The 23,540-nt window shown below is 42.4% G+C and overlaps 1 protein-coding gene across 1 annotated transcript in view; it reads left to right on the top strand.

The window, feature by feature from the left end:
- RYR3 (ryanodine receptor 3) overlaps positions 1-23,540 on the top strand; it is a 373,605-nt gene that overhangs the window by 100,398 nt on the left and 249,667 nt on the right. The window contains exons 12-16 of the mRNA XM_077771636.1: positions 4,050-4,171; positions 14,957-15,125; positions 16,138-16,273; positions 19,737-19,832; positions 21,804-21,922. Coding sequence (XP_077627762.1) covers positions 4,050-4,171; positions 14,957-15,125; positions 16,138-16,273; positions 19,737-19,832; positions 21,804-21,922 — 642 coding nt within the window. The remainder of the gene's footprint in view (positions 1-4,049; positions 4,172-14,956; positions 15,126-16,137; positions 16,274-19,736; positions 19,833-21,803; positions 21,923-23,540) is intronic.

Here is a 23,540-nt window from a genome sequence, read left to right as displayed (position 1 = left end):
ATTTAAGTGGGTGATTGAGTTTCTGTGTGATTTTTGTCATATAGAGACTAAATAGAATTGCTGCAGAGAAAATGCAGATTACGTGACAACAAGCCCACAGGAACCAACATACAGAAAGAGGAGATTGTGCGTACTGATGGTGTATCCACAGAGAGCACTCAGATTGGAGTGGCCCGTCGCAGCCAACTACGTTGGGACACTGGCTTGGATACACACCACATCTTTGTACCAGAAAGTTGTTGTAACAGTTTTCTTTTGATAGGAACCATAAAGCAGATGTCAAGGGCATGATTTTTCTTGGAAAACCCCTTACAAGACACCAGTTTGGGCAGTCAAGAAACCATAGAATAGGGTTCTAGGAGCCATTGTCCACTGTAGTTTGAGTTCATCAGCCTACCGTGGTTGTGATGCAGAGCTTCCCAGAATGACTGGTTGTTGTAAGAAGGGAGGTTGGGAGCAAACTTTAAGACCATAACTTACTTTCGTGCAAAGTAACACATGTCAGGAAAATATCCAGAAATGTGACACTAAAATTATGAAAAGGAGAGAGGAAATTTAAAAAAATAACGAGCCACATGGACTAAATTATACAAGCTCATCCCTTCCTCTACAAACAATTATCAAGACTGGATAAACATTTTTAAAAAACCCAAAAAACAAAAAACCAACCGCAACAACAACCAAAACCATTTGAAGGCTTCAGCAACCAGGACATCCAGGGCATGAGTGGTAAATATCCCAGATGCAGTGTGGGTATACTACGTGAGCCACACCTTTGCCACCACTTGCCCCTCAGCAGAGTTTTTGAGTTGCAGCACCAAGGAAGCGGGGGCGTGTGTTGGCCTCATTTGGCTGGAGAGACAGATGAGAGATAAGGTCAGTGAGGGTCTCTGGGACTTAAGGAGCCAACATTATAGAATGGAGGGAACTCTAGGAACATGAACCTGAAATTCGATATGCAGTTTCCCCTTAAGCTGACTATGGATGGGCTGTCCCGCCAGGACAGTAACAAAAGTCTGCAGCTCTGATGGAGAAGAGCACAGCAGAGACATCAACAGCATGACAATACTAGGGAGGCCGAGGTTGGGGTTCAGGATCCCTCAGATTGGAACAGCCCTTAAAAATACAGTAGGCTAGGCGCGCCTGGGTGGCTCAGTTGTTAAGCATCCAATTTCGGCTCAGGTCATAGCTCGCAGTTTGTGGGTTCAGGCCTCGCATTGGGCTCTGTGCTGACAGCTCAGAGCCTGGAACCTGTTTCAGATTCTGTGTCTCCCTCCCTCCACCCTGCCTGACTTGTGCTGTCTGTTTCCTCTCAAAAATAAATAAACCGTTAAAAAAAAAAAGAAGAAGAAAATACAATAGGCTTTCAGTTAAACTCCGAAAGGGCTCCACCTCAAGAGTATGAACTACCCCTGGAAGAAGGACACCGTTAAGATAGATGCCAAAAACTTATCTATCCTACCAGCCTATCAGAAGAAAATTAAATCCTCTATAGACTACAATAATATTACTTAGAGTCTCCACAATTTTTCACACCTACTAAGGTAATGATGACATTGAAAGAGGGTGGAATTTGTGGATCTTGGCTCTAGCTCTAGGTGGGAGGAGACATACTCAAAGGACCCTGCCAACCAGGAGAGATCCCCCCCTTGAGTTGTTGACTTTCCGTGTCTCTCCTTGCCTTTCTCTTCCAGGACCGTAGTCTTATATTTATTTAACTGCTGCAGTGTGCATGTGAATTTGGAAGGTCCTTTTAGAAACTCTCTAAAATGATGTCCTAATCAGTCCCTGACAGGGCTGCCCTGCTCTATTTCAGTGAAGAACAGGTTAAGTTTCTTTCTAAAAACACAAAAGTATATTCAAATATGTGTTAAGTATTCTATAAAACAAATCAGGATCCTAGGAAAACCAGGGAGAAACAGAGATGGTAAAAAACCTAAAGAACGGTAACTCACCATAAAAGAGGCATCCTCCTTCCCATTCTCCTCTTGCGCTTCTGCTGTCTGCTCTCGGGTCATGGGATTCCTCCAGGAGAAAAAGACTGTAGGAGCTGGGTTGTGGTGATCAATAGGGCAAATCATACCAGTGTTCTAACAGCTGCATCCCCCTATTTCTCGTTACTTTCTTGTTTGGCTGGCCGGTTTGCATGTGGTATCTGAACAAGCAAAATCTAAGGATTTTGGTCTTCGGGGACCCGAATACTGGGACTGAGGCCAGAGCAAACCTAGTGGCAATGTATTGCCAAGTCGAAATGTACCAGTGTTAAAGGGTTGCTGGGAAGTTCTGACAGGGTAGTTCTGAAACAGCTGGTGACTCTAATACTAAGGGTATCCTTTGCTAACACTTAAGCTAGATGCAGTGCTAAGTCTTTTGTCAAAACTGATTGTAAACTTTTGTAAACCAGTGTTCTGCTTCCTGTGTGAATTCATTATATTAGGCAGGACACAATTTCAGAAGAATAAATAATAAGAGGTTTCCACCCGGAAAGGAAAAGAAGTTGCTTTGTGCTAACAGTGAGAAAGACGGGGTGCCTGGTGGCTCAGTCAGGTGGTGTCTGGAATCTTGATTTTGGCTCAGGTCAGGATCTCATAATTTGTGAATCTGAGCCCCATATTTGACCCAGTGCTGATGGTGCAGAGCCTGGTTGGGATTCTCTTCTGTCCCTCCCTCTCTGTCCCTCCCCACCTCTCCTGCTTTCCCTCTCTCAAAATAAATAAACTTTAAAAAAGGATTAAAAGGAGGGAGACCAAAAACCCTTTTCTAAATCCGTTTTCTGGAGATACATGTTTTATTTAATTGACTCCACTCCACACCCCAAGACCTATAAATGGTCTCTCTTCACTCACATTAAGAGGAAACCAGTCAGGAAGTTTAATCAGAATTTAACTCTGACTTGAATCACACTCAAACCACCCCAGTTCATATCTACATATACTTCAATCTTTCAAGGGAAAATGCCACTGACTTCCATCTTCAAAGCTGCTGTCCCTGCCCCCAAATTATATCCTGATATCATTGCTGATCAATATGTATTTAACTTTTTTTTTCAGTGTTTTGTTTCTGAGACAGAGACAGCGTGAGCAGGGGAGGGGCAGAGAGAGAGGGAGATACAGAATCTGAAGCAGGCTCCAGGGTCTGAGCTAGCTGTCAGCATAGACCCTGATGCGGGGCTTGAACCCATGAACCGTGAGATCATGACCTGAGTCAAAGTCGGACATTTAACTGACTAAGCCGCCCTGGCGCCCCTGTATTTAACTTTTAGATAACTGACTTGAGATGAGTAATATACTGCCCTTTATAACAAGTGTTCACTGAGTACCTCAGAGTCTAGGAAACATGTTCCGTGATTTGCATGTAAATCATTTAGTCCTCAAAACAACCCTGTAAATCCATTTGATGGTGAAATTGAAGCAAAGAGAAGTCAAGTAAATTGCTTAAGGTCACACAGCTGGGAAGTAGCAGAGCAGGACTGAAACTCACATCAACTAATACCAGAGCCTATGCTTTCAACCCCCCTCCTTTGCCTCCATGAGAAGCAAACTACAACCTTAAGCTGTGTCTCCACCTCTACAGTCAACTGCAGCTGTCCTTCAGGAGGGGAATCCAAGCCTGATCCCAGGAGATGGTTTTCTGTTGAACTTGCTTTTCTTCCACAGTTTTTCTGTGCACAAAAAGGCTCTGAACAAAGTGACTTTTCCCATTTCCAAGGCTAAGTTTTGGTGTTCATTTCAAGAGAAAATCTATTATGAAATATGTTTTCACCTTTTCAGACTGGCTGTCTAGGCCTAAGGAATTTACTGTAACTCATACCATAGTGGCACATAAAATTTTATTTTCCTCAAAGCACCATGTCTCAGGAATGATTCATAGGTCAGTAATAGGGAGTATGGGCAAAATAACTTTGTTAATGTCCTATTTTCAAACGGATCCAGGGGAACCTGGTTTTGAAGAACGACTACAAGGGATGAGGGAAAGACTGCAAGAAATGTTGACTGTCCAGCTGTGGAGTAATGTGTAACCGGACCTGGTGTCTTTTGCTCTGCGGGTAGGTCATACTCCATCAGGAAGGCCACATGGATGACGGGCTAACACTGCAGAGGTGCCAGTGCGAGGAGTCCCAGGCTGCTCGGATCATCCGGAACACAACAGCCTTATTCAGCCAGTTTCTAAGGTACCTAAGTTCCTTCCCTTTATCTGTTAGTTTCTACCCTGTGGCCATCCAGTCCCACCTTCCCACTCCCTTTCCAATACTTGAAGTTTTCAGGAAATTACTAAACACCAACAAAGAGTTTTACCACAGAGAGCTTGGGACTCCATCTTATTTCCCAGGAAATGATCTGCTGCCAGCTGCCCAACAAATGCTTGAGCCCCATTGGTTACTCAGGTTGGTGTCATGAATCCCCAAGGCTTCCCGAAAATTAAGAGTGCCGAAGCACTTTAAATCCTTTTTGGATTATTGTGTGAAAGGGGAGAAACAGATCCACACCCTCTTGTGCTCTGGAGAAAAGCTTTCTACATCATTCAGAATCGTTGCTATGGTTTTGATCCAAATAGATTGGCTTTGAAAGCCTAGGGTTACCCACCTATGCTGACACTTAAATGGGAAAAGTACCTGAACTGGCTGCTTGGATCATAATCCCCTCAATGCCTAAACAGTGCTGCCAACACAGAACGCTGTGGATTGTATTCGCCAATTACCGTGAGAAATGGATTCTGTTGTAAACAGTGCAGTATTCCAAGCCGTCCTTCTTTTGTAGGAGAATACCTCTAAAGCCAAGGGGGCTTAAATTGTGTGTGTGAATTTGCATGAAGTAAGAAAAAAGCGTTATGCCTTTACTTTTCTTGTTGGAATAGTGCGATCCAAGCAATGTGTGTTGGTTAGGATATAGGCTAAGCTGCTCTTGCAATTCAAGATATACTTATTTCTTTCCTAACTAACAGTATAGGATAGGCAAGGTCTGGCTACGGGGGCTCGGGTTCCTTCTATCTTGCTGCTCTGAGATCTCCTACAGGTTCTTAAAAGTGTGTCCCTGGACCAGCAGCATGACCTGGGAACTTATTAAGAATGTACATTCTCAGGTTGCACCCCAGACATACTGAATCAGACACCTGGGAAGTGGTACCCCAGAAAATCATGTTTCGATAGGCCCTCCAGCTGACCCTGAAGTGTCATAAAGTTTACAAACCACTGCCCTGGAATAGAGGGCTTACCCTTGGCCACATGTTAGATTTATCTGGAGACCTTTTAACATCCTGATGCCTAGGTGGTGTCTCCTACCGACTGTATTAGAATCTATGCAGTGGGATTCCAACACGAGCTTTTGATTAAAGCTCCTCAGGTGATTCTAATCAACACAATTGAGACCAACTGTCCTGCTATATTTTCTCCATCTGCACGATCAAAAATAGCTTGCTAGCACAACTTCTCAGGTCTGTACCACCAAAAAAAGGGGGAGAGAGAGGTGTAGGGGAAGAAATTGGAAGTAGTGGAGAGCAAGTGATTTTTTTTTTTTTTTTTTTAAGATATGACCCAGAAGTAGATCACTTTTTCTTTTACTCTACTGGCTAAAATGAGTCATGTGACCACACCCCACTGCAGGGAGGCTGAGGAATACAACCTCAGGTTGGTTGGCTGTGTTCGCAGGACCACTCCGGGGGTCCTGTGACTAAACTAGAGAAAGGAAGATAGACAAGTAGGTATTCCTACCACAGAAGGGAGCAGAGGCCTGCAAGTCAGCCATTCTGTCTGCTTGTGACCCTGCCCTTGGTTTCCTATGATCCCTGAGCAAAGTAGTCCCTCCTTTCTGTGCCATGTTATGTCTGACCTGTTCCCCTTCTTCATAGAAAGGGTGTATGAATGAATAGCTTGGTACAGGCAGGAGAAAGATAACTATGTGCAAACATGAGTCTTTTGTGTAGTCTGAACCATCACCCTAGAGGTTGGGTGGCTTTATTTGGTTCTTGGTTCTCTCAAACCCTGCCCCTGTGTCTTAAAGGGCAGTGGCCCCTGCCTCATAGATAAAAATAATAATAATGATAATAATTCAAAATGAATCAAAGACCTAACTGTAAGACCTAAAACTGTAAAAACTGGGCTTAGAAGAAGAAAGATAGAAGAAAACAAAGGCTTAAATTTTTATGACCTTAGATTAGGCAATAGTTTCTTCAATATGACACCAAAAACAAAAGTAACAAAAACTATGTAAACTTTATCAAAATTAAAAACTTGTTTACTGCAAAGGGCACCGTCCAGAAAGTGGGGGAAAAAAACCCTACATAATGGGAAAGAATATTTCAAATCATATATCTGATAAGGGACTTGTATCTAGAATAAAGAACTCTCACAGCTCAACCTAAAAAGACAATTGGACCAATTTACAAATGAGCAAAGATCTGAATAGACATTTCTCCAAAGAAGATACTCAAATGGCCAATAAGCATATGAAAAGATGGCCAGTGCCATTAGCCAGGAGGAAAATGCAAATCAAAACCACAGTGAGAGAACACTTTGCTCTCACAAGGATGGCTATAATTAAAAAGACTTAATAAGAAGTGTGAGACAGGATGTGGAGAAATTGGAACCTTCGTACACTGTTGGTGGGAATGTAAAATGTCACAGCCATTTTGCAATGTGTCTGGAAATTCCGTAAAAGGTTAAACACAGAGTTACCATGTGACCTAACAGATTCACTCCTAGGTATATACCTAAGAAATGTGAAACATGTCTACTCAAAAACTTGTACACAAATGTTCAAAACAGCATTATTCATAATAGCTCAAGAGGAGAAACAACCCAAACAACCAACTGATGAATGGATAAATAAAATGTGTCATATGCATATCCATACAATGGAATATTATTTGTCCATAAAAAGGAATGAAGGACGGATACATGCTTTTTGTGGTGAGTCCATTTATATGAAATGTCCAGAATAGGCAGTTCTGTGGAGACAGAAAGTACATCAGTGGTTGCCTAGAGCTAGGGTGGTTGTAAGGGTCAAGGGGAGTGACTGCTGATGGATATGGGATTTTGGTCGAAGCTGATGAAAAAGTTCTACAATTGATCAAGGCAATGGTTGCAAAACTCTATAAATACACTAAAAACCATTAAGCCACTGAATTGTACCCTTTAAATAGATGATTGTATAATATGTGAATTATATTTTAATAAAGCTATTACTTTAAAAAGTCAGTGGGAGTTACATACCTGACAGTGGGAAAATTATTTTTAAGCAGCTTTATTGGGCTATAATTTACATATCATAAAATTCATCCTTTTAAGTATGCAACTCAGTGAATTTTAATAAGTTTACAGAGCTGTGCAGCCATCACCGTAATTCATTTTTAAAACATTCCGATTCCCCCAAAAGATTCCTTATGTCCATTGCAGTGTATATTAGTTCCCACCCCCAGCCTTGGGCAACCCGTCATCTGATTTTGGTCTCAATTTAACACATTTATAAGTTAGTGTGTACAGTATGTGGTCCTTGGATCCTGATCTTTTCCCTGAGCATTCCATTTTTGAGGTTCATCCCTATTTTAGTACATAAAGGTGCTCTGCTCCTTCTTGCTGAAGAGTGTTCCTCTTATCTCATAAGATGTGTATATGAGATACACATCCACATATAAATGTATACGCCTGTGTATATATATGTAGATGTATATATATATGGTTGTGTATATACACACATGTGTATATATATAGAGAGATCTATCTATAGAAAGAGATATACAGACAGGTATAGATGTACCTCACATTCTCTTTGTCCTTTGAGGAACAGTGGATTTTTTCTACTTTTGCTTATTATCAGTAATGGTTTCGTGAATATTTGTGTAAAAGTCTTTTGATATATATTTTCATTTATCTCAGGTAAATACCAGGTAGTAGAATTGCAAAGTCATGTGTAACTTGTTTAACATTTTATATTTTTGTGATAAAATATGCAAAGCATAGAATTTACTATTTTAACCATTTTTAAGTATATGATTTAGTGATGTTAACTAAAGTCAAGTTGTTGTGCAACAGTTACTACTATCCATCTCCAGAAATTTTACATCATTTCAAACAAATTCCATACACATTAAACAATACCTCCCTGCAGCGCCTGGGTGGCTCAGTCAGTTAAGCATCCAGCTTTGACTCAGGTCATGATCTCATGGTTTGTGGGTTTGAGCCCCACATCAGGCTCTGTGCTGACAGCTCAGAGCCTGGAGCCTGCTTAGGATTCTGTGTCTCCCTCTCTCTTCACCCTTCCCCAACTTGTGCACGCTCTCTCTCTCTCTCTCTCTCTCTCTCTCAACATTTTTTAAACATTAAAAAAATAATAATAACTCCCATTTCTCCCTTCCCTCCCCCCACCCCCATTCCAGGCCCTGGTAACCATTATTTAATCTTCCTATGAATCTGACTCACTTAATTGGCTGACTTAATTGGGCATGCAATATTTGTCTTTTTGTGCCTTGCTTATTTCAACTTAACAAAGTCTTCAAGATTCACTCCTTTCGTAGAACGTTAGAATTTCATTCCTTCGTAAGGTTGAATAATGTTACATTGTATGCAAATACCACAGTTTGTTTATCCATTCATCCATCAGTGGACATTTGAGTGTGTTTAATTTTTTAAGAAACTGAAAACCTGCCATCCAAAGCAGTTACACCATTTGACATTCCACACAGAAATGTATAAAGTTCCAGTTTCTCCACATCCTTATTGTCTGACTTTTGATTGTAGACAACCTAGTGGATATGCAGTGGTATGCTGTTATGGTTTTAATTTGCATTTCCAAAGTGACTGATGATTTTTAACATGTTTTCATGTGCTTATTCGCTATTCATGTATCTTCTTTAGTAAAATGTAATCAAGGCTTTTGCCTATTTTTTTAAGTTGGGTGGTCTGTCTTCATGCCGAAGTTTGACAGTTTTTCATATCTTGCAGTTGCGTGTCTTTTATTGATTCATGATTTGCAAATATTCTCTCTTAGTTTGTGGCTTTTCTTCTCATTTTACTAATGCTGTCTTTTGAAACACAAACGGTTTAATTTTGGTGAAATCCATTTTAACCTAACTTTTGTTTCGCGAAACTTTTGTTTCGGTGTCTGGTCTAAGAAACTCTTGCCTAACCTGGAGTCACTAAGATTTTCTCCTGTGTTTTCTTGCAAAAGTTTTATAATTTTAGCTCTTGCATTTAGGTCTATGATCCATGTTCCATCAATTTTTATATACAGTCTGAGGTAGGAATTGAAATTCATTTTTTTAAGTGAATCACGCGCATACCTCATTGTCCCTATACAATTTGCTGACAAGACCATCCTTTCCCCCATCACATTGCCTTGGCACCTTTATCAAAAGTCAAGTAACCATAAATATAAGGGTTTATTTCTGGATCCTCAATTCTATTCAGCTGGCTTACATATCTGTGATTTTGCCAAAACAACACTCTTGATCAACATAGCTTTGTAGTTAAGTATTGAAATTAGATACAGTGAATCCTCTAGCTTTGTACTTTTTTTCAAAGTTACGTTGGCTCTTCTGGGTCCTTTTTTTGTTTTTAATGTTTTTATTTATTTATGAGAGAGAGAGAGCGAGAGTGAGCGAGCAGGGGAGGGTCAGAGAGAGAGGGAGACACAGAATTGGAAACAGCCTCCAGGCTCTGAGCTGGCTGTCAACACAGAGCCCGATGCAGGGCTCAAACCCACGAACAGTGAGATCATGACCTGAGCCAAAGTCAGACACTTAACCGACTGAGCCACCCAGGCACTACTCTTCTGGGTCCTTCGAATTCCCATGTAAATTTTAGGATAACTGTGTCAGTTTTTGCAAAACAGACTGCCAGGATTTTTACAGAGAATGTTTTGAACCTTGAGATCAATTTTGGGAGAACTTTTGTCTTTATTATGTTGAATCTTCTAATTCATGAACATCAAATGTCTCTCCACTTATTTATCTTTCTTCAGTCCCTTTCAGCAAGGTAATACAGTTTTCAGTGTTTAAGTCTTAGACTTCTTTTATAAAATTTGCTCCTAAGTATTTCTTTCTTTTTTACCGTTTGTTTATTTTTGAGAGAGAGAGAGAGAGAGACAGAGTGTGAGAGGGACAGAGAGAGAGAGGGAGACAGAATCCCAAGCAGGCTTCTGGCTCTGAGCTGTCAGCACAGAGCCCAACACAGGGCTGGAACTCATGGGCATGAGATCATGAACTGAGCCTAAGTCAGACACTTAACTGACTGAGCCACCCAGATCCCCCCTAAGTATTTATTTCTGATGCTACTACAAGTGGAATTATTTTCTTAATTTCTTTTCAGATTGTTCACTGCATAAATAATACTGACATATAGAAATTGTTTTTAAAGTATCAATAATGTATCCTGTGACTTAACTGAAAAGTGTTATTCTAGTGTGTGTGTGTGTGTGTGTGTGTTCTTTATCTACATAAAGGGTCATATCATCTGTGAATAAAGTTTTATTTTTTTCCTTTCCAGTATGGATGCCCTTTCTCCCTCCCACCCCCTAACCCCGTCATGATTGCTCTGACTAGAACATCCAGTATCATGTGAACTCAAAGTGGAAAGAACAAACATCCCTGTCCTGTTCCTGATCTTAGCAGGAAAACATTCAGTCTTTGATGATTAAATATGATGTTAACTACAGGGTTTTTAAAAGTTCCCTTCATTAGATTATGGAAATTCTCTTTTATTCCTAGTTTGTTGAGAGTTTTCTTACATCTTGAATGAGTTAGATTTTGGCAAATTATTTTTGTCTATTGAGATGATCATATGGTTTTTGCCCTTTATTAATATAGTTCCATTAGAAGATGTTACATTAACTGAGAATAGGGTGTTTAATCTCTCACTAGTAGTTTGAATTGTCTGTTTCTCCCTCAATTCTCTCAACTTTTGCTTCACATAATGTCTTGTTGGGTGGTTATATGTTCATAATAGGTATATCTTCCTGATATATTGACTCTTTCATAGTTGTAAAACATTGCCCTTTTTTTCGCTGTGAACATCTTTTATCTTAAAATCTATTTTGTAAAGCCACACCAGATGCCTTCTATGCAGATTATGGTTAGTGTTTGCATGGTGTTAAGTTCTTCAGTCCTCTTCCTTGCAGCCTGTTTGTATCTTTGAATCTATACAGTGTGTCTTGTAGAGAGCATATGCTGAATATTTGTTTTTATGTACTACTCTGACAGGTCTCCTTTTGTGGTGTGTGTAATCCATTTATAGATAATGTAATTATTCAAATGGTTGGACTTATGTCCGCCATTTTGCTATCTGATTATTATGGATCTCCTGTTCTTTTTTCTTCTCCTCTTCCTTTATTGCCTTCTTTTGTGTTAAATAGATGTTGTCTAGTATACCATTTTAATTTCTTTGTTAAGGTTTTTTTGGGGGGGGGTTTGCTACTTTTTTGAGTTAGATTCTTAGTGGTTGCTCTAGGAAACTCAGTCTGTATTCGACTTCTAACACTCCTCCTTGGTTTAATACTAACAAGTAAAATAAAGCAACTTTGCTCCAGTATTATTTTCCTCCTCCTTGTGATAATATCACCATGTGTATTACATCCTCATATGTTATAAGCCCAGCTTTATCATTATTTTATTATCCATTTGTGTTTTTTAAATATATGAACAAAAGAGAAATGAATATGTTTATGCCATATTTTATATTTACCTGCACAGTTACCTTTACCAGTGCTCTTTATTCCTAGATGTGGATTCTACTTACTATCTGGTATCATTTTCTTTCAGCCTGAAGTGCTTTACTTAGTATTTCTTAGAAGGCAAGCCTAATTGCCTTGTAAATATTTCTTACAAGTATTTGCTGATAGACCTGCTTATGGGCTAGATAACACATTCAAAGTTCAGGCAGTTTTAGGTCTGTCCTGGATTTTGCTTTCTGCTTGTATAAGACCTCACATTGAGTCAGAGATGAGTAGATAACTAGGTCTCTCTCCAGTCCTTCCTGAGCACTGTGTGGCCTTGATCGTGGTTTATCCCACTTTGTGAGAACTTCTTCGGTCTGAAGCCAGAGGAAAAGCATGGGAACAGCCTCGGACTGAAACACCATAGACTCCTAGTCTTCTGAGGCTCGTTATTTAATAAGTAAGTCAGTCAGTCAATCAATCTCAATTTATTTTATGGCTTCGGTCACTTTCAAGAACCCTAAAACAATGGTTTTAGTTGATTTATCCCAATTTTATCATTATTTTGTGGGAGAGAGAATTTCCTAAGCTCCTCACTCAGCTTTTGTGGATGTTCCCCTTCAAGGAGGGACATTCTGGATTCTCCAAGCTGCAAGATTTTTTTTTAGAAGAAAGGAGGACTACTGAGAAACAGGCCCATGCAGCACCAAAAGGGGCTACAAAAACCATAGCACTTAAATTTTTCAAAAGCTGGCAAGTGAAGGATAAAAAATTAATTTGTAAGTAAGATTCTCCTTTCGTGTCTCTTTGGAGAAACCAACAGAACATGCTATGTATGGTAGAAACCAGAAGGATGGGGGGTGGCCTTCTGGGAAAAACCACATCAAAGTTAAATGAATAGGGAAGGAAGAAGAAAGAACAGTAAGGAAGAAAGGTTGAGGTTGGCTTGTGCTGTCTCATCATCCTTGGGTCAGTTGCTGGGAGCTGTCCAGTTGGACAGATGAACACTGTGAGGGGTGAGGGAGTCTCAGAAATCCTGCTGACGAGTAGATACTGCCCAGCTGTCCTGAGTTTAACCTTAGGATGGAAGCAATACATAAATAATTGTGTTATGGTAATAGTATGGTAAATATTCAGGATCCCCTGGGATCATACTTGAATTAAACAAAAGAAGTCCTTGGAAAGATCTGAGAAGGTAGCAGGACAGTGGCTGAAGTAGGGAGGGAAAGATGGCTGGGATGAGCTGGGTACCATTGTAGTTTCTTTTGAGACATCATCTTGTCCCTAGCCTTCTAGGTACATCTGAATCTCCTCCCTAAGGTTCTAGAGTAGAACATGAGCACCCTGAAGCCATACAGAGGTCGTATCTATTTCCCCACTGTCCCCACTGCCAGGCATGTGCTATGTGTTCTGCTTTGAGGAAAAGAGGGATCTGCCTCAGTCCGGTGGAAGATTATTATATTGAGGTGTTTTGAAAGGACAAGATAAAGCAATCTAGCGTTGAGAACCCACAGAACAAAATTAGACCCAGAAGGACCCTGGCAATAGTAGATTGTACCTTTCCTGTTTTCCAGGGGGGAGATGAAGCCCAAAAGGCTTAGAGGCACTCCAGATAGCATATGTTCATGGCAGTGACTATGACTTGGGTTTTCCAAGCCCCTGTAAATTGCCCTTTCAAACTACAAAAATAGCAACAAACCTCTTTTATCTTTTCATCCTTTTTTAATCACACAAAGAAACGCTCTTTACTGGTGTCATTGTTTCTGGTCAACTCAAAATGTTTTTAAAAAGTGGGGGCGGGGTTAGGGGACTCTGTACCTGGACCAAACATACTAGGGAGACTGTGTTCATTTTTCTCGAATTTAGAACTGGGAAGTTATTCCCAGTTGGGTTTTGTATTCTCAAACCTTCACCCCATGTCCTCACAGCATGTATCCTGTAATATCTCAGATAGTCATTAGTGAGCATTCCCTGTGCACCTCCACAGGCCAGAGCATACAGTCATGAAAAGGACCTCCCTGCCTATAAGCTACTGGTGTTCTGTCCTCACTGCATGCACTTGTCATTTTTTTTTGAAAGTTTATTTATTTTGAGAGAGAGAGAGAGAATCCCAAGCAAGCTCCACACTGTCAGTGTAGAGCCCAGTGTGGGGCTTGAACCTCTGAACCATGAGATCATGACCTGAGCTGAAGTCAGACGCTAACCCACTGAGACACACAGGTGCCCCAACACTTTGTCATTTTTGTATACACAATTGGAATTGTCACTTCATAAACTGAACATTCTTAGGGCTTGTTAAGCCTTTGCTTCAGGCATGGATAACAATCTTTTCTTAACATGTGTCCAGATTAATATATAACTAAATTCACTGTAAATGCAAGGAGAAGTCCTTACAAATTGACCCAAGAAAAAGCCATGACGTTATTTCTACATTCCACCACTCTCAGTCTCCTGGAGCCATGATGCATTTTCATGGGGGCTGGGTCCATTTCCCCCTTCCTGTTTCTCAGCCTTTGCCTTCCAGAAGGCTCACCAGTGTACCCACCAAGGAGTAGGGAAAATGTGGGCTTTTTAGAGGTCTCTCTGCATTTACAGGATTTAATTACACTACTTTTTGAAAAATTATAACAGAGACAGAAACACAGATTCAGGATAGGAGGATCACAACAGAGAGAGCAAGAACGATGGTGGGGAGGGTAACACTGAGGAAGGGGAGGGACATGAAGGCAGAGAGAAGAATGTAGAGAGATGGGGGGGTTGTTTAAAATGAGGACAGAGGGTGCACAAAGGAAGTCTGAAGGAGATAACATAAGGAGGGGGAGCTGGTTTGTGCGTGCACACACATACAGAGAAAAACACCTGCAGAGACATGAAAAACATGGAGAGAGAGAGATACATAGAGAGAGAAGACAAAAATACAGATGGAACGTGAGCCTCAGTGACAGAAACCCTTCTGACCTATGTTTAACCTATTCCAAGAAGAATCTGTGATAGTTCCAGACAACCATGAATGAATAAGTTTATGATTTTTAAAGGTGCTTTTATTTTTTTTTTTTTAATGAAAAAGTGTGGCAGATGGCCCCAGGTCATTTCCCTTTATGAAATGGCTTGAAAATTGAAGCAGACATTTTCTTCTGTTGTCTCTTGGTGGGCAAGCACCAGTTTGTGGTCATTCCCTGAGCGACTGCTGCAAGAAGCCATGCACTGTGCCCCACGTGAGGCAGATAAGAGCCAGGATCTGGTGGATGCTTGTCAGGGATGCTGCTGAAGGTGGGGTGTCTGAGCCACGTCCATGTCCATCTTGTGTTCTTTAGTGGAAACAACCGCACAGCGGCCCCCGTCACCCTGCCGATAGAAGAGGTCCTGCAGACCTTACAGGACCTGATCGCCTACTTCCAGCCCCCAGAGGAGGAGCTGCAGCATGAAGACAAACAGAACAAGCTCCGTTCACTTAAGAACAGACAGAATCTTTTCAAGGAAGAAGTAAGTCTAAAATAGGAAACCTGTTCGAAAAATACACATGGCCAGGTTCCACTGCTTCGGAAATGTCTGAGGAGCTGGTTGAAAGATAACAGGTAAAGCCAGGTCTGACTTAGTACCTCAGCATCTGAGTCACTAGAGATGGGACCTGGATGCAAGGAAAAACAAACTTTGGAGTTGGTGGGGGCTGGGGGCCTCTGGCTGGAGTTCTGGCTCCATCCCTGGCTAGGCGGGACCTTAGATCACATGACTTTTATGAACGTGGACATGAGGCTTTGGCAGTAACAGGCCATGGTCGTTCTCCTGTGGGGCCCCCATTCCTGGGGACAGGGTTTATCCCTTGTTGGGCGTTTGCAAAGTTAGTGGCCTGGGATATGGACCCCTCCCTGCTCAGTCTTCTGATCCACACAGACTGGCTCTGGGGACATTATGCCTGAAAGGCTACTGAAACTGAGTCTTTAAGTACAACTAGGCACAGATGTTTTCACTGGGCAGCATAGTATTATAATTTAGAAGGAAGTAGTTAAAATCCTCTTTGATTTTATTGTCTCTCATTCCTACCCTTTTGACAGGGGAGAGGGAGGAAGCAAGCATGGTTGTCTTTGTGCATCCAAACGGAACTTCTTGAACTTACTTGAGATTTAACAGGAAAATAGAAACTATATCTAGGTCTGTTTCTGGGTGAGTCAGAATCCTTTCACACCAGACACAGAGCAAGCTTTTGTGAGACTCATTCACGCTCCCTCTTTTGATCTGTCCTTAGACTGAGATAAACACATGGGGGCAAGCTCATCACAAGCAAACCGCTAACTCATCCTCCAAATGGATGCTATGTATGTCTTGAAGGCAGAACGTATACATTTTGTTTCTGAAGAGAAAAAAAAAAAAAAGACCGTAAAGGTCTATATGCATGTTAGCGTGATGAGCTTTAAAAGGTGAATGACATGGGAGGGAAAAGAACAAAAGGATCCTGCATTCTCAGGAGTGTTCACCTTTTCCCCATCTCTCCTTACAGGGAATGTTGGCACTTGTGTTAAACTGCATTGATCGCTTAAATATCTACAACAGCGTGGCACACTTCGCAGGAATTGCAAGGGAGGAGAGCGGCATGGCTTGGAAAGAGATCTTGCGCCTGCTGTACAAACTGCTGGGTAAGCACAGCCCCGGAGCCTCACCCTGGGAGGGTGTCCAAAGGTGTCTGTGCAAGATCGCCGATCGTCACTCAGCCTCACTCCTTGGGAATCTTCTGTTAACTAGTTGATTCCAATCCACTGGAATTCCAAATCCAATCCACTGTTCATTCAATTCACTGTTCATTCACTGGAATCCAGTCCATTGGACTCCAGTTCCAATCCTCTGTTCATTCAGTTCGCCAGCAGCTTATGGTACTTTCCATACCTAGAACAAGAAGTCCCCAGCGAGTGGAAGCGGATAGTGATCAGTTCAGCCAAAACTACCTGTACAACCCTTGATGGTCCCTTACTCTCTCTGAACCCCAGTCTTTCCTCTTTATTTTTTTTAAGTGTTTGTTTACTTAGCATACACATGTGGGAGGGGCAGAGAGAGAGAGAGAGAGCAAGAGAAAGAACGTACATAAGAGGGAGGGAGAAAATCCCAAGCAGGTTCCTTGCTGTCAGGAACAGAGCCTGACCCAGGGCTCAGTCTCAGGAACTGTGAGATCATGACCTGAGCCAGAAACAAAGAGTCAGATACTTAACCAACTGAGCCACCCAGGTGCCCCCAGTCATTCTTTAAAATCAGGGGATGCCTCTGGGTGGCTCAGTCAGTTAAGCATCTGACTTCAGCTCAAGTCATCATGATCTTGTGGTTTGGTGGGTTCGGGCCCTGCGTTGGGCTCTTTGCTGGCAGCTGAGAGTCTGGAGCCTGCCTTCTTTCTGCTCCTTCCCCATTCATGCTGTGTGTCTCTCTCTCCCCTTCAAAAGTAAATAGACATTAAAAAAATATTTTTTTTAATTTTTTTTTTAATGTTTTATTTATTTCTAGGAGAGAGAGAGACAGTGCGAGCAGGGGAGGGTCAGAGAGGGAGGGAGATACAGACTCTGAAATAGGCTCCAGGCTCTGAGCTGGCAGTCAGCACAGAGCCCGACGCAGGGCTCGAACCCATGAACCGCGAGATCATGACCCAAGCGAAAGTCAGACGCTTAACCGACTAAGCCACCCAGGCGCCCCTAAAAAAATATTTTTAATAAATAAAACGAGGGAACAAGACTAGAGCATGTTTGCAGTGTGCTCCCCTTTTAGACTCAGATACTTGCACTTGAAGGACTGTTACTGTTTTCAGCTCCCTGACCTTTCACTGGGCTCTTATTGGTCAGTTGTGATTCCTGCTGCTTTGGCCTGTTCATTACTTCATTTTGGTGCGGGGAATAAGGGCTGAGAGTGAGGAATTTCCAGCACTCGCCCCTTCTTCTCACAACACCTGTGGGGGAGATGTCCCGGGGCCTGCTGTAAGCAGTGCTACCACAGGGCCTAGGCCAGCAAGCCTAGGAGGAAGGCAGCCGAAAATCAGGTTCGCCCCGATGAGAAGGTGGCCACGGGCAGTCGCTGAGATGGTCATAAGGCAGCAATTGGGGGCTTTGCTCTGAAGTGTGTGTCCCATGAGAGACAGTCCATAGAAAGTTGAGTGGGCCAGAGGGAGCCAGAAACATCAGGTTGGACCCATCCTTGATGTTGAGGGTCAGGCTGTTTGGACTACCACCATTCTGTGTTGACCTTGTGAAGTTCCTTCCAACCCTGATACTTTATAATGGTATGGCTCAAGCTCAACAGCAATTTTACGACAACAATCAGTTATTGAGCTTTTTTGCCAAGCAGTAGACTCTCTCTTTTTGATCTGCGGAGCAACACTTTCAGCAGGCATCAGTACTGTTACCTGCTTAGTCATGAATCAGAAGAAACTGAGGCTCACAAAGTCATAACGTTCCCAAGGTCATGTATATAGTACGGGAAGGAGCTATGGTATGAGGCCGCCTGACTCCAGCACCCTGTGCCTAACCCTGCAGCAGACCTGGAAAGCAGTTTTCCAGGGGATCAGACTCAATCCAACCCTCCTCTGACTGTGGAGGTACAAAGCAGAGGTCCTCAGGAAGACCTTTCCCTCATCCAGATATCTTTCAAGCATCTGTAAAACCTATCTTTGAAAACCAACAACACGGGGCACCTGGGTTGCTCAGTTGATTAAGCATCCGACTTCAGCTCAGGTCATGATGTCATTGTTCATGGGTTTGAGCCCCACGTCGAGCTCTGTGCTGCCAGCTCAGAGCCCGGAGCCTGCTTCAGATTCTGTATCTCCCTCTCTCTCGGACCCTCCCCTGCTCACGCTGTCTCTCTCTCTCTCTCAGAGATAAATAAAACATTAAAAATTAAAAAAAAAAAAGAAAACCAATAGCACGAAGAACACGGGGCCAATGATTTAGGTGGATTTGTTGCACAGGCTTGTGGCAGGAAGGTTGCTTTGCTTCGTTTGGTGAAAAATCTCCTGACAGCATATTCTCTCCCACCCTTAGCAATGTCCTCTGCCAGGGGTTCTCAAGCAGGAGCAGGCATCACAATCAGCTGGAGGGCTGGCTATAACAGTCTCATCCCCAGAGATTCTGATTCCCTACACCTGGGATAAGGCCGGAGAATTTGCATTTCTAACAAGTTTTCAAGTGCCACAATTTAGTCTCCAGGGAGCACACTTTGGGAACCCTTGTCATATGCTGATGTGTTTTAGATATTTGAGAGTTTCCTGTTTTGTTGTTATTTGCCTGTTTATTTTTTAAAATATTTTTTAATGTTTATTTTTTTGAGAGAGACAGAGACAGAGAGTAAGAGAGGAAGGGGCAGAGAGAGAGGGAGATCCAAAATCAAAAGCAGGCTCTAGGCTCTGAGCTGTCAACACAGTGCCCATCTCCAGGCTCAAACTCACTAACAGTGAGATCATGACCTGAGCCGAAGTCAGACACTTAACTGACTGAGCCACCCAGGCGCCCCTGCCTGTTCGTTTAACCAACCTTTCCAGCTGTTTCACTGGGAAGCCTCCCTTTAGCACCGAAAAATAGCAAAGCTCTAGCTGGGTTTAAGAAAACAGTGCAGGGGCACCTGGGTGGCTTAGTCGACTAAGTGTCCAACTTAGGCTCAGGTCATGATCTCTTAGTCCATGAGTTCGAGCCCCGTGTCGGACTCTGTGCTGGCAGCTCAGAGTGCAGAGCCTGCTTCAGATTGTGTGTTTCCCCAGTCCTCCTGTCTACCCCCACTCATGATTTGTCTCTGAATGAAATAAATAAAATGAATAAACGTTAAAAAATAAATAAATAGTGCAAAGAATGGAGTTCTTAAACCAGCAAACCAAGCAGGTATCTGCTGTTGTTCCCATTGTTCTGTTCCCAGCAAGTAGACAGGTGCTTGGATTCTCTGGAATAGTTGAGTGAATGGTAGATTTTCACTTTTCTAAGTATAGGAACAATTGTATCAAAGGGCTTGGAAGGGGAAGATGATTACATTCAGTTCCTTTTAGTTGCTAAGCAGTTGCAATATTTAACAGCTTCCCAAGTTCTTAGGCCCATCCTCCTGCCCTTTAACCTACATGCTCAGACGTGTCCTTGTTTGCAGCTGCTCTCATTCGTGGAAACAGAAACAACTGCGCTCAATTCTCTAATAACCTTGATTGGTTAATCAGCAAATTGGACAGACTAGAATCTTCCTCAGGTAAGCATTGACAGGAAACCAGGGCAGAAGGTGGGTTTTTGGTTTTTTCCCAATCTCTCTTTTTTTTAACGGAAAAAGTTGTATCTTTGAATAATTCTTTTTTTCCACTGAGTTGTAAACAATCCTCAAATAATTACTTCAACAAAAAGAAGGTCCTAAATCTTCCTGGTGCCTCTATGATGCTATGACTTTATTTAACCACTCTAACCCAGACTTCANACACCCAGTGCTCATCCCCACAAGTGCCCTCCTCCATGCCCATCTCCCCCCTCTCCCCCCACACCCATGAGTCCTCAGTTTGTTCTCAGCATTCAAGAGGCTTTCATGGTGTTTGGGTTAGATGCAGACTGAAGGACGACCATGGGATAGGAGGAAATGATGGTCCTCCATTCTGCTAAATCACCTTGCCATCTCTCTATAACCCTTCTTGATGACTCAGAAAATCTGAGCCAAGAGAATAGTGGTTGGTGGTAACTGGGCTGTGAGGCTCAACCATTGGATTCCTCAGAGATGAGAAGCCATGACAGCTGTGGGACCCTCTCTCGAAAGCTGAAAGGTTTTCATGCTTTTTTCATTGTCCAGAGGTGGCCTGAGCTTGGACAGGCCAAAGGAAGGCTCCCCTGAGGTCTCCACCTACACCCGTGTATTCCCAAGCCCCTGTTTTTTCTTCCATGCCTCTGTGGGCCAGAATACACTTCATACTAATTGATGGAAAAAGACCTTGAGAAAACCAGAATGACAGAGTGTTTTCAATAAAACCAATAAAGGTATTGGCCAACTACTTCCCTTATGTTTTCATCATGGTGTGTTACCCTTGTAGCTGCCAGGCTGCAGGGGCACCCATTTTTCTTAAGCCTTCCCTTCACAGAGAAAATCATCCAGTGTGCCAAGAAAAGGGGCAAAGATAAACTTTATTTAGTGAGTTTATAGTTTGCTTGATACACAAGTGTATCTAAAATGAAAATAATTTCTGGGGTGGTTCCTAGATAAATTCTTTTTTTTTAATTTTCTTTTAATTTTTAATGTTTTATTTATTTTTAAGAGAGAGAGACAGCGCGAGCAGGGGAGGGTCAGAGAGAGAGAGACACAGAATCTGAAACAGGCTCCAGGCTCTGAGCTGGCTGTCAGCACAGAGCCTGACATGGGGCTCGAACCCACGAACCGCGAGATTATGACCTGAGCTGAAGCTGGTCGCTTAACCGACTGAGTCACCCAGGTGCCCCGGTTCCTAGAAAAATTCTTGTTTGAGGAACACTCACAGTATTTTCTAAATTACTTGAAGGACCTCTAGAATTTATAGTAAACTGGGCATCCACCTTTTTAATTAAATATTGCTTGGTCTGACCCAAATGAAGAATTCCATTTTGCCACTGCTTCTCTATAAATTTTTTCTTTTATTAACTGAAGTATAACTAACATACAGTACAATGTTAGTTTCAGGTGTACAATACAGTGATTCAGCAGTTCTGTACATTACCCACTGTTCATGAAAAGTATGCTCTTAATACCCTTGCACTGTTTTCACCTATTCGCACCACCTCCCCTCTGGTAACCACTGGTTGGTTCTCTGTATTTGAGTTTGTTTTGCCTCTTTTTTCTTTGTTTTGTTTCTTAAATTCCACATGGGGGTGAAATCATATGGTGTTTGTTTTTCTCTGGCTTCTTTAACTTGCTGCTTCTCTAGATCTTGACACAGAAGGATCATGTCTTTGTCCAAGAAAATGGGAGGTAAGGTTAATGCCTAAGTAAAACTCCTCTCTAAATTACAGACTGGTTAGGCCCCAGAGGCTCCTGAAGTCTACCAGAGATGGCTGCAGTCTTTGTTCTGGCTGGAAATATTTCATAGGTTCAAGGAACTGATAACATTCTGTCCCCTGAGGATGGTCCTTTCACTCATAGGTCAGGTTTCTGAAGTATGGTCAGTTCTGAAGGATATTTAACATCCACGTGATTTTTGTGGCATTTATACAGGTATCTTGGAAGTTTTGCACTGCATCTTGATTGAAAGCCCAGAAGCCTTAAATCTGATAGCAGAGGGCCACATCAAGTCTATCATCTCCCTGTTGGATAAGCATGGGCGGAACCACAAGGTGGGTATCCCAAAGAAGGACCCAAACAGTGATTGACTTTTCCTGGCTTTTCCCTCCCTCCTGCCTCGTCACCAGTCTGTGTTACGAACAGCATGTTGACTAGCCTCTTTCTTGGCTTTGATTTGAAAGTGGAAAAAAAAAAAAAAGAATGTCTTAGGCAACTGAGGTTCTTAAAGACCCTTCCTTGCCTAGGAGCCCACTCCAAGCCAAACTGTCACACTGGGGCTTGGATGTCCCCTCTCCATTTCCACCAGCTTCCCAAGCACAGCTCACCATCTTCAGCCCTGAACATGAGGCCGACTGTTCCAAAGATCTAGGAACTTAGTAGTGGAACAGCTAATACCAATCTGTAGAAAGAAGATATACAAAACTCAGATCAAAATAGCATAGAAAGTCTTGGCAATTGGCTTGTTATTAAATGAGATCAGATTTACCCTGAGTTGAACCAAGTGAAGGAAATGAATCTACTTTGATGCTCATGAGCAAGCAAGAGCACTGACACAAAACAGCTGTGTGCTTTGGGGCCTCAATTATATAATCTGTGCAGTGGAGACAATGGCACCTACTTTACTAAGGTAAAAAGCTCCATCAGTTTTTTAGGGGTCTTAAAGCTCTGTCATCTCTGTTTTTATGGAGTTATATGTCGAAGACACACCAATCTGCAGGGTAAGTCTATTACAATATGTTTTCTCCTGACCCTTCAACATCCACCCTGTGAATGGGGAGTTACTATCCTAATTAGTGAGCAGGCGGGTACCCCAAGGCTGAGAGGGTGTACTTCAAGAGTAGATGACATGAGCGACAGTGGCTGTGCTCCTACAGAGTGATGAAAATTCAGCATGGTCCCCGGCCCTCTGTGTTTGCCATCATTTGGGGACACTGCTCATTTGAGACCCGTTTCAGGGGGTACAGGAGAACAAGCCTCGGCAGCATTGTGCAGGTGTGCCTGCCTCAAGAAGCAAAACAGCCATGGTCCTTAGCATCTGTGAAGTTGCTTGACAAAGAATAGAAAGAAATATGTGGGGCTTGTAATTGCTTTCCCAAATGTGGTAAATCAAAAGCAGGCATGAGGCTCTAGCGTCAGACCAGTGTCTGTATGCTCTGACATGTTCTCTCCTGTCTGCAAAGCATAATAAGTAATTGATCAGCACCAGGAAACACATGGTCTGAGCCATGAGCTACATGCAGATGTTGGGAGGAGCCCTTTGGCTATAGAAAAGCTGCTCTCATTTCCTTGCTCCTGGGTCATCTTTATGATCATACCACACAACACACACTTCATGAGTAATCAGCTTTCTTACAGCTTCTTTCAGCCAGGAGCTCCAGAGCATTTAATGGGTGTTGCTTGGTGGCAAGTCCATTACTATTCTGCCCATTCCACAGTTGAGAGATCTGAGGCCAGTAAGCTGAAGGACTTGGCTTAGAAATCATGACCTGGTCTGATAGGTTACCTGAGTGTACCAGCAGAGCAGTCCTTAATCTTTGGGGAGCCAAGGCACTGTTTGAGAAATTCCAGCAATGTTGTAAAAGTCCAGGCACTATGTTCCCAGTACATAAAAAGTCTTCAAGGATAGCTGTCCCTTTTTTTTTTTTTTTTTTTTTTTTTTGTGTATAATTT

Source organism: Crocuta crocuta, unplaced genomic scaffold (assembly GCF_008692635.1).
Source record: "Crocuta crocuta isolate KB4526 unplaced genomic scaffold, BGI_CrCroc_1.0 scaffold156, whole genome shotgun sequence".
NCBI classification, from domain to species: domain Eukaryota; kingdom Metazoa; phylum Chordata; class Mammalia; order Carnivora; family Hyaenidae; genus Crocuta; species Crocuta crocuta.
The sequence above is the reverse complement of the archived record's forward strand: the minus strand, read 5'-3'. Positions and strand labels throughout refer to the sequence as shown.